The sequence below is a fragment of the Orcinus orca genome, chromosome 8, assembly GCF_937001465.1.
Source record: "Orcinus orca chromosome 8, mOrcOrc1.1, whole genome shotgun sequence".
Lineage (NCBI taxonomy): Eukaryota > Metazoa > Chordata > Mammalia > Artiodactyla > Delphinidae > Orcinus > Orcinus orca.
In genome coordinates this window covers 46634756-46650142 of record NC_064566.1, presented here as the reverse complement: position 1 = coordinate 46650142, position 15387 = coordinate 46634756, and the positions used below count along the sequence as shown (strand labels likewise).

Sequence of the window (15387 nt, the reverse complement as noted above, 5' to 3'; positions counted from 1 at the left end):
AGAAAGAGTCACGAGGGACAGTGATTCACGATATGAATCCCTGTAGTGCCCTTCCCAGGCCTCCAGCCCTCCTGGATTCCCAGGGTCAGATAACAGGAATAACTCCAGCCAGGGAAAGACCTCCCAAGGAGAAAGGATAAGAGCTGGGTACACAAAGGAGAAGATCCCAGCAGCCTCGGGCCCCCACCCCCGCCCCTCCTGGGGGTTTCTGTTCCTTCTGTCCCTTCCTTTCTCCACACCAACCTCCCCCCCCACCCCACCCCGCAGCTGGCTCCCCAGGTGGCCCACCTCCTCCACAGGCAGCTCCTTCAGTTTGGGGAGGGAGCTGGAGAGCAGGCCAACCAGGAAGGGGGTGGGACAGCAGACGATGTCAATCATGGAGGCCGGGAGGACAGGAATGAAGGTGTGCTGCCAGGAGAAGGGGTAGAGCAAGGCCACCACCGCATGGGAGCAGCTGGATAGGGTACTGGCAGACAGACAGACAGACAAAGCACTGAGCCCAGGCCCAGCACCTTCGGGGAAGGGGCGTTACAGCCTGCTGGGCCAGGCTCAGGACATCCTCTCATGTTAAACCTCCCAGTGCCACAAAAATGCTAAGGAGTCTTGGGCCTGGGTCTGACCTTGCGGACTGGTAAAGCTCCCACCTCGCCACTGCTCGGGACCTCAGGGACAATGGCGCTACCCTCTTTGGTGGCTCTACCTAGGAACAGTCATAAAGGTACACAGCGACACTTGAACACACATACACACCCCCAAGAGCCACCCAAATGCACAGGCGGGCCTGCCTTAGTGTGGGAGTATCAGCTCAGGCCAGGGAGTACAAAGGTAACCTGAGCAAGGGCTGATCACAAATTCATAGTAAGAGCTGGAAGGGCCTACAGCTGGAAGGTCATCTTATCAGGTCCACATTTTACAGCTGGGGCCATTGATACCCAGGGTCAGTCTGGTCATAAGTAGCACACCTGGGACACAACCAGTTCTCCTGTCTCCCAGCCCAGTGTTACTTCTACCATTCTTCTTCTCTATCCATTCCTCCTTCTCCTAATTGGAAAAAGTGGTCTGACTGAGGACCACTGACTGAGGTGAGGCTTGGCACCATTCTTAACCACTCCCATCTGTCCTCTCATGCTCCAGGACATAGCCAGAGGCCTCAGTGGGGCCATCCTTCTCTTGGCCTAGAGGGGGGCTCCAGGCCTCCAGCACCACAGGGCTGGGTGGCCAGGCAGAATGACCAGTGGGAGACGGGAAGGAGAATCTCCCCGATGCTAACTAGAAGGCACAGAAGTGAGTGCTGAGGGACAGTATGGGTCACCAGTCAACACAGGAGACACACCTGGCTTTAACCATCCACCCGTCAGGAGAGGAGTCGAAAGCACTCCCCTAAGGGCCATATTACATATGAGGAGACAGAGGCCCAGAGTCAAGTTCCTTCTCAAGCCTGCCCTTCCCGCCCTGTCTCTCCCATCTATTGGCCCCACCTATTAGCTATGAAAGCCCTGGGCTCCACTTGATCAGCTCCAACAGGGATTCTCACCCTTTCATGACTAATGCCCACCAGTCAGAGAACATGGTTCCAATCCATGACAGAAACAACCCCTCCTTTCCAGAAGGACCTCGGGGGACGTTCACAAGCGTTTTGGCAGCCAGCTTGGCTTGGCTGTCCTACCACCCCATGGACGACTAAAATACTGCTGGGCCTTGAGGCAGAGATACAGGTATCCTGGCCCTGAGAGCCCTTCCCCTAAGGACAGCTGGTCCCCACACCCCAAGGAGAGCCATCTGAAAAAGATCTGGAAAGGGGCTGTCCAGGGTCAAAGGAAACACAGCTCCACAATGCCTTACAGTGGGCCTGGCAGAAGGCTTGTACAACCCTTAGGGCTGATCACTGCAGAGCCTGTGTATGCGTACGTGGACGCGCACGCACCTACACACACACACACACACACACACACCACACACACACACACCACACACACACACACACACACACCACACACACACACACACACACACCACACACACACACACCACACACACACACACACACACACACACACACACACACACACACACACACACACACACACACACACACACACACACACCGTCCCTAGGCCAGAGGGACCAAGGACTTGTGGAAAACCTAAAAGGTGAGCAACGGAACGAGAGTTGGCTGGACTTACTGAGCCTTGACCCCAGTCCAGGCCTGTGTGCCCTCACTGGGCTGCCTATTCTGCCCCTTTTCAGTCAGAGGCAGACCCCAAGCAGGGAAGACATCTTTTCTAAGACCCAAGATTGGCAGGACTTGAATGCCGAGCCAGGCCAGATCAGGGCCCTGGGGTATTTTCCTCCCCAGATGGTCCAGGAGTGTGTTCAGAGGCAGCTGAAGCCACAGGAAACAATCACTGTATTCACAGCCCTGTTGGAGCCAGGCTGAGGGCCACGGGGGTGGCCAAGAGGAGGCTCTGTCCTGGGTAAGGGAGTGGAACTTTCAAGAAAAGAAACCTCGGGGTCCAGGCTCTGCTAGGGGCATCAAGGTCTGACCAGACCAGAGCCTCACAGCTGGGTAGCGGGGGCTTTGCTGGCAGACAGTGAACACGGATGGCAGAAAGGCACAGACGGGGCCCCAGGGAGCTGCCATAGCTGGCTAGTTCCGGTTGCCGGCTCGGTCCCTTCACAAGGCCTGATGGGCCCATGACACACACAGAACTGTGGTGTACAGAAACACTGAGGCTGTGACGGGAAGTGGAGGGCAACCTTCTTTTCTAAACCTGGCTCTCTCTGGAAAAGCCAGAAGCTCTGGGTTTTCCTCCTCTTTACTTCTTCTGGGCTGAGGGTGGCCCTGAGTTCCTGCGCCAATGCCCTGTGAGGGCATTTGGGAGTCCATTTCCTCATGACCCTCTCATGCACACAAAAGAAAGACCCCAGGGATCCTGGGCTTATTGGGGGACAAACCAGGACGAGGATTCTTCTTTTCTGCCTCTCATATCCGCGCCTAGCGTATGTTATGGCACATAGCTTAATAAACGTCTAAATGACTAAATTAATTCCACCACTCTAAAGAAACTATTGCCCCCTGTGATGGGTTCTTTGACGAAAAATTATACAATGTGTTGCCGAGATCTCATCCTTTCCCTGCTTGTCCCATCCCCTACATATACCCTTTGCTATGGTCTGAATGTTTGTGTCCCTTCAAATTCTTTGTTGAAATCCTAACCCCCAAATATGATGATATGAGGACATAGGGCCTTTGGGAGGTGCTTAGGTCATGAGAGACCTCATGAATGGCATCAGTGTTCTTATAAAAAAAGAACCCCCCTTCCAGCATGTGAGGACACAGAGAGACGCCAACAGCTATGAACTAGGAAGAAGGCCCTGACCAGAACGTGACCAGGCTGGCACCCTGATCTTGGACTTCCAGCCTCCAGAACTGTGAGAAATAAATTTCTGTTGTTTATAAGCTACCCAGTCTGTGGTATTTTGTTATAGTAGCCTGAATGGACTAAGACGCTCTTTTTTTTTTTTTTTTTGCGGTACGCGGCCTCTCACTGTTGTGGCCTCTCCTGTTGCAGAGCACAGGCTCCGGACGCGCAGGCTCAGCGGCCATGGCTCACGGGCCCAGCCGCTCCGCGGCATGTGGGATCTTCCCAGACCGGGTCACGAACTCGTGTCCCCTGCATCGGCAGGCTGACTCTCAACCACTGCGCCACCAGGGAAGCCCTAAGACGCTCTTTTAAAGAGGAAAAAAAAACCTTGGCCTAGAAGAGCTCGGCCTCTTCCAGAACACCTCATGTCCAGTGACATTTCTGCCGCCCCCTCCCATGGCCACAACCATCTGGACCTCCTCTGCCTCTAAAATCATAAATGCCAACATTTCAGACTAAGACTTGTGATCTGTTCAGCTCTTTTCTTATTCTTCTTAATCCAGCTCCCCTGCCTCAATGACATCTCCAGTCCCTGGGCTTCTTTCTCCCTTTCCTAGTTTGGCCAACCTTCCTACAACCACTCTCCTCCCCAGCACTCTCAAGACCCTCACCTGGTCCTTCTCTGCAAACCCCCACATGCCTGGCCCTGGGTCAGTCCACTCAGTTGCTTTCTCCAGGTGACACCCTCACTGGCCCCCTCACTGGATGGCTCAGCACTCCTCATACTATCCCTAGTCATGCCCTTGCCCCTTCCTCACTGTGGCTCTTCCTAAGGTCCATCACTCTCTTAAAATGCAGCATCCCACAGAGGTGGCCTTGCCTCCCCCTCCAGAGGAAATGTGGCCATCAGCTAGAAATCTTACTTTCTTACTTACTTCCTCCACATAAATAGATTTGTACCTCTACAATCATGGCCGTTGCAAAAGCAGCAGCGTCTGTCTTTTTCCCTCCAGCCAAGTCCTCCATTGGGTTCTCAACCCTGCCATCTTGTGTGCTCGCAAGCCCTGCTCCCTCAGTCATCCTCTCTGCCCGGGTCTGCTAACCTTTCCTCTCCATTTGATCTTTCTCTCACCACACACAGACGCACACATACACATACACACACACTCCATGCACAAATACGACTGGCTGGCATATACTAGGGCTCGTAAATCACATTGGATCAATTAGTGGATGTGCCTCCCCCCCTTCTTCACCTCACCTGCTGGGCCCTACCTGAGCTTATCTGCTACAAAAATGACGCGGCGCTCCAGCAGCAGTGAGGCAAAGATTCGGATAAGCTGGCGCACACTGAGGCAGGTAAAAAGGCACTCGAAGTCCACATGCTCCAGCCGGGAATCCATGGGCCGCCGCAGCTCTAACACCTGCAGGAGAACAGTGGGGCAAGTGGGGCAAGTGGGGCAAGCGGGGCAAGCCAGATCAGGTGGGTGCCACTCCTGGGTCGTACACAAAGCGACCGGAAGCTGGCTCCCCTTCCCACCTGCTTTCCCAAGGCCTCTAACCCACCCCACTGTGTAGTAAGACCCAGTCTCCTCCTCCACTCAGACCACAGCTCTGTCCCCACAGTACTCAGACGCCCAGCCCGTGGGCAACAGGGCTAACTGAACATAGGGGAGGCTCTGGAAGGAAGGAGCTGGAGAGCCATGTGCCAGGCTCTCAGGAAAGGGGGGAGGAGAGCTGGCTGCACTTACAGATGAGGGAGGCAGGGAGCCACACAGCTTCATCTGCACTGCCCTCCCTGCCCTCCTGCCCGTCTCCCCAAGGAAAGGACTTGGCTCCGCGCTGCCCAGCTCCACAGCTGATCGCTGCCCCTCCGCACGGCTCTGCTCACCCATCTCTGGACAGACAGTGCCAGTGTCCTTGTTGCCATGCCCCCTCCCTTTCCTGCTAGGAAGAGTTTCCTTCCAGAGGCTCTGTCCTGGCCTCTATCTCTATTGGCTTGTCTAATCCCTGTGCCAGGGACAAGGGAAACACAAGCTGGCTATTCTACAACCTTGCCAGGAAGCAGGACTCTCTTTATCAGGGCCAGACCTAGCAATCTTCCCTCCGGAGAGGTTGCAAGGCCACTCTGAAGGTTGCTGCTGTGGCGCAGGGACCACTTCCCTGGGGGCAGTCATGAGGGTGGAGGGTGGTAACTGACCCTGGCAATGAGAGCAACAGGAAGTGCTGACGCTCAGGCCAGGCCAAAGCAGCTCTCACCCGGGCCTGCCTAGGCTTCCCCTCGCTTCCTCAGCGTATGTGGGCAGCACAGATGTGTAGGTCTCCTGAGAGCCAGGAGGGAAGACGCACGCCCTCTTTTAGCCCTATGGTATCAGAGCCCTCCTCAAGAGGCTTTACCCTGCCTTATCTCATTTGTTCCTCAGAGTCTAAACAAGTGAAGCTCTAACTCCTAGTTCAGTAGTCATCCCTCTGGGCCCAAGGGAAGCAGCAACATGGGCACAAGTTGCACTAAGGATGTGTCTCTTTTATAGGGTTCTGTTTACACTCTGTCTCTCCCACCGGATGGCGAAGCCCCAGAAGGCCCAGTGATTAGCAGGATGTGGGGTACACCCAAAGTACTCAGTGAACGTGCGCTGAAGGGATCCCTTACCACAATCACGCCAGAGGCCTCTGCACCCCTCCTGCCCTTGCCCCACCTGGAAGAAGTCACAGTGAAGCTCCCCCAAGCCTCCCTCCTGAGAGCCTGAATGCGGTCAGCGCCCCACTCCTACTACCCCGAGGGTCCGGGCTCCTCCAGGGAGTGAGGGTTCACACAGGAAGCTCACAGGACCTGGGCCTCTCTTCATTCACCTGCCCTCAAGGAGATCACAGTCCAGTGAGGCTGAATGAGCCTAAACCATCACAGCCCACCAGCTACGTGTCAGGATAGGGGAAAGGCGTCATTAACATCTGCACAGGGCGCTGAGAGGGCTGAGAGGTCAGGGCAGCAGCTCAGAGCACAAGATGCTTAACTTGGTTGTCCAAGGAGAGAAGAAAGGAAGTGTCTACTAGGCAAAAGGAAGCAGGGTTCAGGGACAGTAAGCGAGTCAAGTCAGAGCGTTGAGACGAGGCTGGTGCGCGGGCTGGGCCCCATCCTGAAGGACTGACTCCCAGGCATGCTACTGGGCTCTCAGGGTAGGGTCGGTGGTCCTGCCCCCAGGTGATGCATGAAGCAGGAAGTCCCTCCAAAAGAGCGTGGGAGAAAAGATGCTACAAGAAAGGCCTTAAATGGCATTCGCCACTCCCAGCAAACCCAATGTTTCTTTAGTCAGACCGTCTCCACTCCCTGCAGCAACTAAGTTATTTCTTCTTCCCTCTCCTCAAACCCAACATCCACCTCTCACTCTCGGAGGATGACCTTCTTTTCCATTGTGAGAAAACTGCAGCCATCAGATGAGAATCCAGAATCTACAAGCCATGGCCCTTCATTGCTGTTACCCAAGGAAGTGCCCTTCTCTCCTGAAAAGCCAGTCTCTCCCTGGATCCCACCGCCCTGCCTTCTCACTGACAGTCTGACTGTCCCTTCCCTCTGCTGCTGCTTTAACCTCTTCCTCCAATGGGCCACTCCCACCAGCACCCAGACAACCACCTTCAACAGACTCTCCCCTGGCTCCACGTTACCCTTCAACCACTGCCCCTTCCCCATTTCTCCCCACAGCCAAACCTCTTAAAAGCTGTCTCTACAGGCTAGTCCCCCTTCTCAACCCCATTCACTTCTCAACTCTCTCTACTCAAGCTTCTCGGCCCCCTGACCGTCCCCGTTTCTGAAACTCAAGGCGTCCCGCCACACCTCATCCTGACCTCGCCTGAGCCCTCCTTCCTTTCTTGAGAGGGCCCCTTCCTTGGCTTCCTGGGACTCCTCCTGTCTTAGTTTTCAGGTCTGCTGCTCCTCTGCTGCAGGCCCTCTAAATGCTGGAGGCCCTCGGGACTATCTTCTCTTCCCTGTCTACACTGTTTGCTACTAAACATCTTCTCCGGCGTGTCTCGCAGGCATCGTGAATGTAACGTGCACGGAGTCAAGCTCTTCCTCCTCACAAACCTCCCTCAGGTGCTCCATCCGCTGACCTGTTGCTCAAGCCAGAAAACTGGGAATTCGCCTTCAAATCTCCCCAACACTATTCCCTATTTCCAATCAAACACAATGTGCTATTGACCCTAATTCTAAGGCACATCTCCAGTCCATCTATTCTCTTCACCTTTTCGTCCACACCTTAATCCAAACTCCGATCATCTCTTGCCTGTACTACTGCAACATATCCAAGCTGGTCTCCCTGTTTTCACTCCAGTCCGTAATCTACACAGCAGCCAGAGTGAGCTTTTAAAATCACATCTCGGATCTCATAACCCTGCTTTAGAGACATTCCAAACCCTGAACTTGGCCTACAGGTACCTTGTGATTTGGCCCTGCTGTCTATCCACCCTGCTCACTCCCTTTTTCAACCATCCTGGCCTTTTTACCCCGTTCCTTGGCAAGCGTCCACACTTTCCCAACTTTTGCTTTTACATGCTGTCCCTCTACCTGGAATAATCCTCTCCCGCCCATACCCTTCTCTTTTAGTCTCCCTCCTCCCACTTCATCTGGTTGACTCTACTCACCTTGGGTCCCCAGTAAAATGTCATTTCCTCAGAGGAGGGCTTTCCTGGCCCCTAATCTAAAGCACATCCCGTTACACACTCTCACTCTGTGCTTTCACTTGGCACCTAACACTTTTAGGGGTTATCTGTTTCTATGTACAAGTATTTATTTAGTGTCCGTCTCTCCCACTAGACTATGAACTCCACAAGGACCAAGCTGTGCCCCTCTTTAACTATATGACTCTGCCTCAAGGTCTGCAGGAACCCTGACTGTGAGAGAGCACATATTCTGTCAACATTTGATGAATGAATAAAAGGTGGCCTGCAGTTTAGTCCAAACAGGTCAGGGAAGGCCCCTAGAAGCTGCAGAGAGTTGAGCAACGATTACAGTTCTGTCATTCACTCTTTTTAGTCCCTGTTGGTGAGGTGTGCAAATGTGCTGAGCAAGGAAGGGGCCATGCTCGGCACCCCCAGAGACTGAGCCTTGGCCCAGCAGGTCCCACGCCAGCCCCAGTCCATGGTCTGAGAGAAGAGGCAGCAGAAATCCCTACCTCATTGCCAGCCCCTGGCAGGAATGTCTTCACTTTGATGGTCTTCCCTGGGGCAGGGAAGGGTGATTCCATGAGACTTCTCATGAAGGGATAGACCAAAGCGGCGGAGATCCCACGCCGGCGCTCCACCTCATCTAGGACCTGTGCCCACCGCCAGCAGCCCAAAGAGGAAGGGTGTCAGGGCGCCACCCTCCCCTACCTCCTGGGCAGAGAAGAGAACAGCCCAGCATCTGACCAGCCCGGGCCGAAAGCTGGGAGATGATGGACTATCTCGCCAGGAGCTTCATACCCTACCCTTCCCGTCTCCCTGGCCACTCGGTGTCGGCTCTACTCCCTAACTAGTCCTTGCCTCAGACTCCAAGATCTGAGTAGCTGGGCAAAGGAAATACCACTTGAGGTCGGGTTCCTGGGCACTTGCCTTCCCGCAGGGTCTCTGTCCCCAAGGACTCAGCTCCGCCCACGGCCCAGGGTGAGCTGTGACATTAGCAGACACTGCCGGTGCAGGAGCTGGTATATGGGGAGGGAGTCAGAGAGCTCGCTTGCACTTGCCCTTGCATTCTCGCCTTCTCTCACCCTCTCACACACAGACAGGTGGTTTTCTCATCTAAGCCACATGCAGATACTCCTATGGGAGCTGTCAGCTGGGGGAAGGGGGAGGGAAGTAAGCCAGAGCCCTCTTACCTTGGAAAACAAGCCGAAGCAGCCAAGGCGGCTGATGACACAGTACACCTCTGGCAACCGAGGCCCCTTCCCACTTGGCTGGGCCAGGACAAGGAGGAGAGAGACACAGACACAGAGGACGCATGGTTACTATATCTGACTCCTTTTCCTTGGGAACTGAGGACGAAGCACCAGTCTTCTAGTGAAGACTCTGGGCCTCTTCTAAACCTCTACTCAACCAGGCCCCCAAGGAAAGGGCTGTCACTCTTTGGGGGCAGGCTTCAGCCTCTGCTGGGCCTTCCAGCCCAAGGTACCAGACTCCTGCCAAGCTCTACACAGGCTCCGCCCTTCCCCCCCAGGAAGACACTGATGGGGGCTGGCAAAGGACAAAGCGGTTGGGCAGAGGCTATAGGGTGATTGTGGATTTATATCCCTAAATCCCCAGGCCCCCAGTGGTAAGGGAGGGACTTGTGTACATCCTTAGGAGCAAGCCAGGCGGTCTTCTGCCTCCCAGAGGGGACATTCTGCAAAACATTCCTGTTCTCAGTTGCTCTTTTCTCCCTTCCTTGATCCATCCCCATTCTAGGAAAGCAAACTGACACCAGATAAGAGAAGCAAACTACTATTTATTGAATATTTACCGTATCCGAGTCCTGGGCTTGGAACTTTCCAAAAACTTGTTAGATAGGCATTATTATCCCCCTTTTATTGATGAGGAAACTGAGCTCAAAATTATTAAGCCATTGTCCAAGGTCATGTATAGAAGTCATGGAACCAGGAGTCTGTTTCTGCCTCTGATTTGCTGTATTACCTCTAAAGTATGCTGCCTTCTGACAGAAAGGAAGGGAAAGAAACACAAAGAGACTGGGCAGAGGCATGTACAGAGTAGAGGAGAACAAAGTAAAAGGGGGATTTAAAAGGTAGGCAGCTGAAGGAGATGTGCACTGAGAGCTCCCCAGGCCTGGAGCCCCCAAATGCAGGCTGGAGTGAGTCCACAGGAGTTGACTTCTCCAGCCAGGGGCTGGCAGGGCTCTGTGGCTGCCTCTGGCTCAGAGGCCTGGAGTGCCCAGCAAGGCCGAGCGGGGAGGGAGCAGAGCAGCAGGTGCTGGCCCCTCATGCAGGCTGCTAAGCAAATGCAGATGGGCTATTTCAGTCTCCAAACCTGCTGGCCACACGTCACAGATCTAAAGAGAAGGCAGAATCTGTTTTTGTCCATATTAGGCCTGAAACTCACTCCTCTCTTCTTCTCTCTCCCCCGCCTCCCCTAAAGCCCCAAGTGATTAAAACAAGTATGTGGGATTTGGGTTAGAATCATTGTGTCCAATCTGCAGGAATGCCGAGCTAGTGCCAGCCCCCTTGGCAGGGACCCAGCCCAGGCCCTCTCTGAGCACGCCAGGACAAACATGCTCTTCCCTGGGGGCAGCAGGCCCACTGCAAAGGAGCAGCTCTGCTCCATCTCTGCTCCTGCAAAGGCAGCCTTTGGAATGCTACCCCCCCCCCCCCAGGCCCAGGTAAAGCTGCCTGGCTCCCCACCTGGCATCTGTACTGCTCTACCTTCCCTTAGCCCCACTCACCAGGCATTCTATCTCCAAGTACTCCTTCTCCCCAGACTACCCTTTGGGGTGATCCAGGATACCAGACTTGGTGTTAAAGGACTTGGAGTCAACCTGGCTCTGGCCCTGATTGGCTGTATGACCCTAGGCAAGTCATTCTACCTCTGAGTCTCGGTTTCTTAATCTAAAGAACATATATAATAATACTGGGTTGGCCAAAAAGTTGGTTTGGGTTTTTCCATACGATGCTATGGAAAAACCCAAACCAACTTTTTGGCCAATCCAATGCCTCATGGGCTATTATGAGTAATAAAGAAAATGACATACTTAAAGCATCTAGCCTGGAACATAAACAGATCCCAAATCACAGTTCATTCCCTTTGCCCTGCCTTCTACATTGAAAGTCCTACCTCCTCTACTGGACTATCTAACGTTCCTTGAAGATAGGTGCCATGTCTAGCTCATCTTTATGTGCCTTTAGCGTATGCTGCCTAACCCTCAGCAGGTGTATGCTACATGTTTCTGAATGAATGAATGAACAGCCCAGAACCCTTCACCTGGAGTCCCTGCTATGCATCACCTTTGCCGAAGATCCCCCTCATCTGCCCCTTCTCCCACTAAGGCCTGGGAACCCTGAAACTCTGTCAACAATACCCCTGGTGAGCCCCAGGGGAGTGTGTGACAGGACTCTCTTTACCTTTACCTCAATCTATTTCCCAGGACTAATGAGAAGAGGGATGGTGTAGTGCTTCTCTCTCTACAACATGGCTTATATTTTCAAAACCCTCCCTTTCCCTTGAGTTCAAGGCATCTCTCCCAGAATCCCACAGAAGGTACTGCTCTGTCCCTGCTCAGCCTCCAGCCCTACCAGACCATGGACAGGATGCACATGAGGTTGTCCAGGTATGGGGGTGAGGAAGGTTGTCCTCCACCCCAATCTGATGCACACACACATACTGCTGGGTTGATGTGATCCTGCAATCAGGATCAGCAATCTGAGCCTGTAAGCCCAAAGTAAATGAACAAAAAGAAAAAGTATAGAAGAGCTAAAAACATATGACAGCCCAGTAGAAAGTGATCCAATCTCTTCCCTTATTGTAGATTATCTTAGATCCTGGGGCCCAATCAGAGGGGAACTTTAAGTCCTGCCATCCCAGGGAGTGCTTCGTGGAGTGTGTGTGCGTCTGTGTGTGTGTGTGTGTGTGTGTGTGTGTGTGTCCGTCCTCAGGCAGCATACAAGGAAGCAGAACATAGAACAACTTGAGTTTCCACCAGCTCAAGTTAAAGAAGAGCGTACACACATACAAACACTGTGGCCCAGTCCCTGAGGACCGAATGGCCCTACTTACTAGTAAGCGCCTGCAGTAGCCAAAGCGTCTGCTGCCATCCTCCCCAGTCAGCATGAAAGAGAACGTCTCACTGGAACAGGGAGAAGTCTGGCATCAGGGAAATATCAGAGGACCCAGGAAACAGCCCCCAAGAAGAGGGACCGCCCAGGAAGGGGGTGAAAGACCAGGCTGCGGTAGGAGAGGAGGCTGGGACTAGGGTGGGCCAGAGTCAGCTGCCCACTGTTATGGGGGTAAAGGAGGCTATGCTAGACCAGGCCTCACCTGCTGTACTCTGACACAGGAAGCCAGTCCTTGGCATCAGGGAAGCAAAACTGGGGAATGGCCTTGAGCCTCTCTTCTGCCTCCCGCATCTGCTTGGTGGGTCGGTCCAGCTGCAAGGAAGAGGAATATGGGGAGAGAGAGATAAGAGAAGACGTGGAACTTGGGACTGGTGGGGGGTAGCTGACAAATATCTCCTCCCCCGAGAGTCCTAGGTGGCACTTGCCCAACTGGCATGCTTCTCAGCAACCCTACCCTGACCCCACTCCCATTTCTCACAGAGAGGTCCGGGTGTGGGCTGAGTCATCATTTATTCATTCAGTATATGCCAAACTAGCACTTTCTATGTGGCACCTGGCATGTGCTGGGCTACCAATAGAAAACCAAGCGGACAAGGTCCCTGTCCCTGTGCATTCTGGTCAGCAGAGTGAGACAATCGACAACAAAATTTCAGAGGGTGCCACAAAGGAAATACACAGGGCGATATGACAGAGATAAGTGGGTGGGTGGGGCTACTTTAGAGTGTCTAGAAAGATCTCCTATTTGATCGGAGAATGAAGAATGAGAAAGAGCCAGCAGCCAAGTGAAGAGCTGGGGAAAGAAGATTCCCAGCAGAGGCAATGGCAGAGAGAAAGGGCCCGAGTGTTACAGGAAGAGAAAGGAGGCCAGGCGGGCTGGCTGGGGGCAAGCAGGGAAGGAGTGGTAAGAGCTCAGGTACGTGGGGGAAATGGGGAGTGAGTGCTAATGGGTACAGGGTTTCTTTTGAGGGTGATGAAAATGTTCTAAAATTGATCACATAACTGTGACTATACTAAAAGTTATTGAATTGTATGCTTTAAACAGGTGAATTATATAGTATGTGAATTGTATCTCAATAAAGTGGTTAAAAAAGAGAAAAGAAAAGTAATAAGGTAGGAGAAGTAGCTGGGGGCCCTTCCTCAGGACCCTTGAAGTCCTGGAAACAACGTGGATCTCATTCTAGGCACGCTGGGGGGTGTTCTCTCCGCCCTCATCCTCCGAATACTCACTGGCCCAAACCCACCCCCTCTCCTCCCTCCCGGCTACAGGCAGACACGCTCAGGGCTAGTGCAGTGAGGTGAGTTGCTAAGGCAGGAACAGGATCTCTCTTCTTCCCCAGATGGGCCAGGCAGAAAGGAGGAGGCAGAGGAAGGGGCAGGGAAGGAGGGAGGCGGCCTCACCTTGGGAAACTGGTAGGAGACCTCAGGGAGGTACGTGTTTCGGGATGGCTTCCTCTTGAGCGACACCACCACGAAGCACTCGAACAGCTCCCGTTCCTGCCACTCGAGCAGCTCCAGCTCCAGGGTCCGGTAGCTGGGTGCGCGCTTCAGCATGGACTGGATGTGGACCAGGCGCTGCGTGTGGGCTGGGGGCAGGTCACACGTCAGGGACGAGACCCCCACGTTAGCCCCCTCCACCCCACGCTCAGGGCTCCATCCCCAGGGGTCACCTCTAAGTGCAGGAGCCTAGTCTGACGGCCTGACACAACGAGGTCTGGGGGAGAAGTGGCAGGAGCAAGGTGTGTAGCCTGTCTGCCCTGACACAGTCAGGGCGTCCTGGAGCCTCTGGAGGCTGAGCTGGGGCCAACAGACTGCCTGAGCCAGGCACATCCAGGGATGCATCAATGGCACCCAGCCACCCCTGCCCCTGTGCCAACAGGACTAGAAGATATGAACATCCATGAAGCCTTCACCCTAGGGCCCCTATCAGTCCTTGGACCCTTTTTCCCTGTCCCCAGGCACAAAGTCCACTTGCCCACTTGCCTGGGGGACCAGCAGAGGAGGGAAGGAGGGAGCTAGTTCCCACATACTTTAATCATCCAGGAAGGTCTAGGCAGGGCTTCCCAGTAGAGAAGGAACAGAGGTTTGCCCAAGGCCCCCTGGAACATGAAGGTCCCAGAACCTTTCCAGGGAGGTGGTAGCTCTCCTCTCTAGGGAGAGGGAAGATGAGTGGCCTCAGGGCCTCCAGAGTACCAGTTTCCTCAGACTTTGGCACACTTCTTACAACCAGAAGAGGTACTTGTAACCTATTGAACCCATCTGTGACTCTCCAGATTCACAAAACTTACCAGGCAAACCTAGCACCCAATTTTCATGGACAACAGCTTGGGAAAGTAAGGCAGGGTCACCAGCCTTAAATTTGGGAAAAGGAGATGGTTGCATTTAATCTCTCAGGGTCGAGCTCCATGACTGTAGGAATGGACTCCCCTAGAGCTCCTTGCTCTGTTGGCCTCGTATCCTGCCTGCCATCGCCTCTCCAAATGGGGCCACTCTGGGATATTGGAACTGCATGTGCAGATAAGGGAAGGCTGATTCCCCACAGCCAGGGCAGGAAAGGGGTCCATGCTCTTGGGGAGCCATGCCTCACCTTTGAACCTGTCGTCGGAGTCGCTCTCGCTCTCACTATTCTCATCTAGAAAAGTTAAGAGCAGAGTGCATGCTTGCTGAGCCATTGCCCCACAGCAAATGTTTTCTGTGCCCCCCACCCAGCTCTTCTCATGAGGGATGTACCTCGTCTGGGCTCCAGTGGGCCCCTGGCCAGGTGCTGCGTGGCCCGGGGCCAGGGTCCCTCAGAGCTCAAACTGCAGGTGCTAATCTATATCCAAACCCCTATCCACCCAGTCCTGGTTCGGGGCAAGCTGAGGGCCGAAGTTGGAGGCTGAGCCAGCAGAGAGGCCTATCAGCCTGGAACACAAGGGTCTTGCCTCCAGGAGGCCAAGATTTGAAATGGGAAACAGACCACAGTGCTCAGTAAGTCTGGCCTTTCCTTTTGCCAGATGCAGATTCCCACACCCACTTTCCTATTCAGGGCCTCACAGCCCAAAGTCTGCACTAACCCTTCCCAAGGCTTTCTTCCCTCTTTGGCCCTCCCCTCCTATGTGGCCACTTTTTCACAAGGCTCTACCCTCCTAGAAGACAGGAGGATCCCACGATTGCCCCATGGAAGGGTAAACTGAGGCTAGTCCATGCCTCTCCCCACTTCTAATGCCCAAGGGCCCCAGAAACCTGAGCCAGCTCAG

The 15387-nt window shown here is 53.9% G+C and overlaps 1 protein-coding gene across 13 annotated transcripts in view; it reads right to left on the bottom strand.

Moving 5' to 3' along the window:
• The window catches only part of DENND2B (DENN domain containing 2B), a 173904-nt gene that overhangs the window by 4431 nt on the left and 154086 nt on the right, over positions 1-15387 (bottom strand). For 12 of the 13 annotated variants that reach the window (XM_049713964.1, XM_049713966.1, XM_049713968.1 and 9 more), the window contains 8 exons: positions 14736-14780; positions 13550-13734; positions 12354-12463; positions 12093-12162; positions 9212-9289; positions 8531-8671; positions 4641-4789; positions 289-466 (listed from right to left, as the gene is read on the bottom strand). In XM_049713964.1, the coding sequence (XP_049569921.1) occupies positions 289-466; positions 4641-4789; positions 8531-8671; positions 9212-9289; positions 12093-12162; positions 12354-12463; positions 13550-13734; positions 14736-14780 (956 nt within the window). The remainder of the gene's footprint in view (positions 1-288; positions 467-4640; positions 4790-8530; positions 8672-9211; positions 9290-12092; positions 12163-12353; positions 12464-13549; positions 13735-14735; positions 14781-15387) is intronic. The other variant, XM_049713962.1, reaches the window with a different exon arrangement.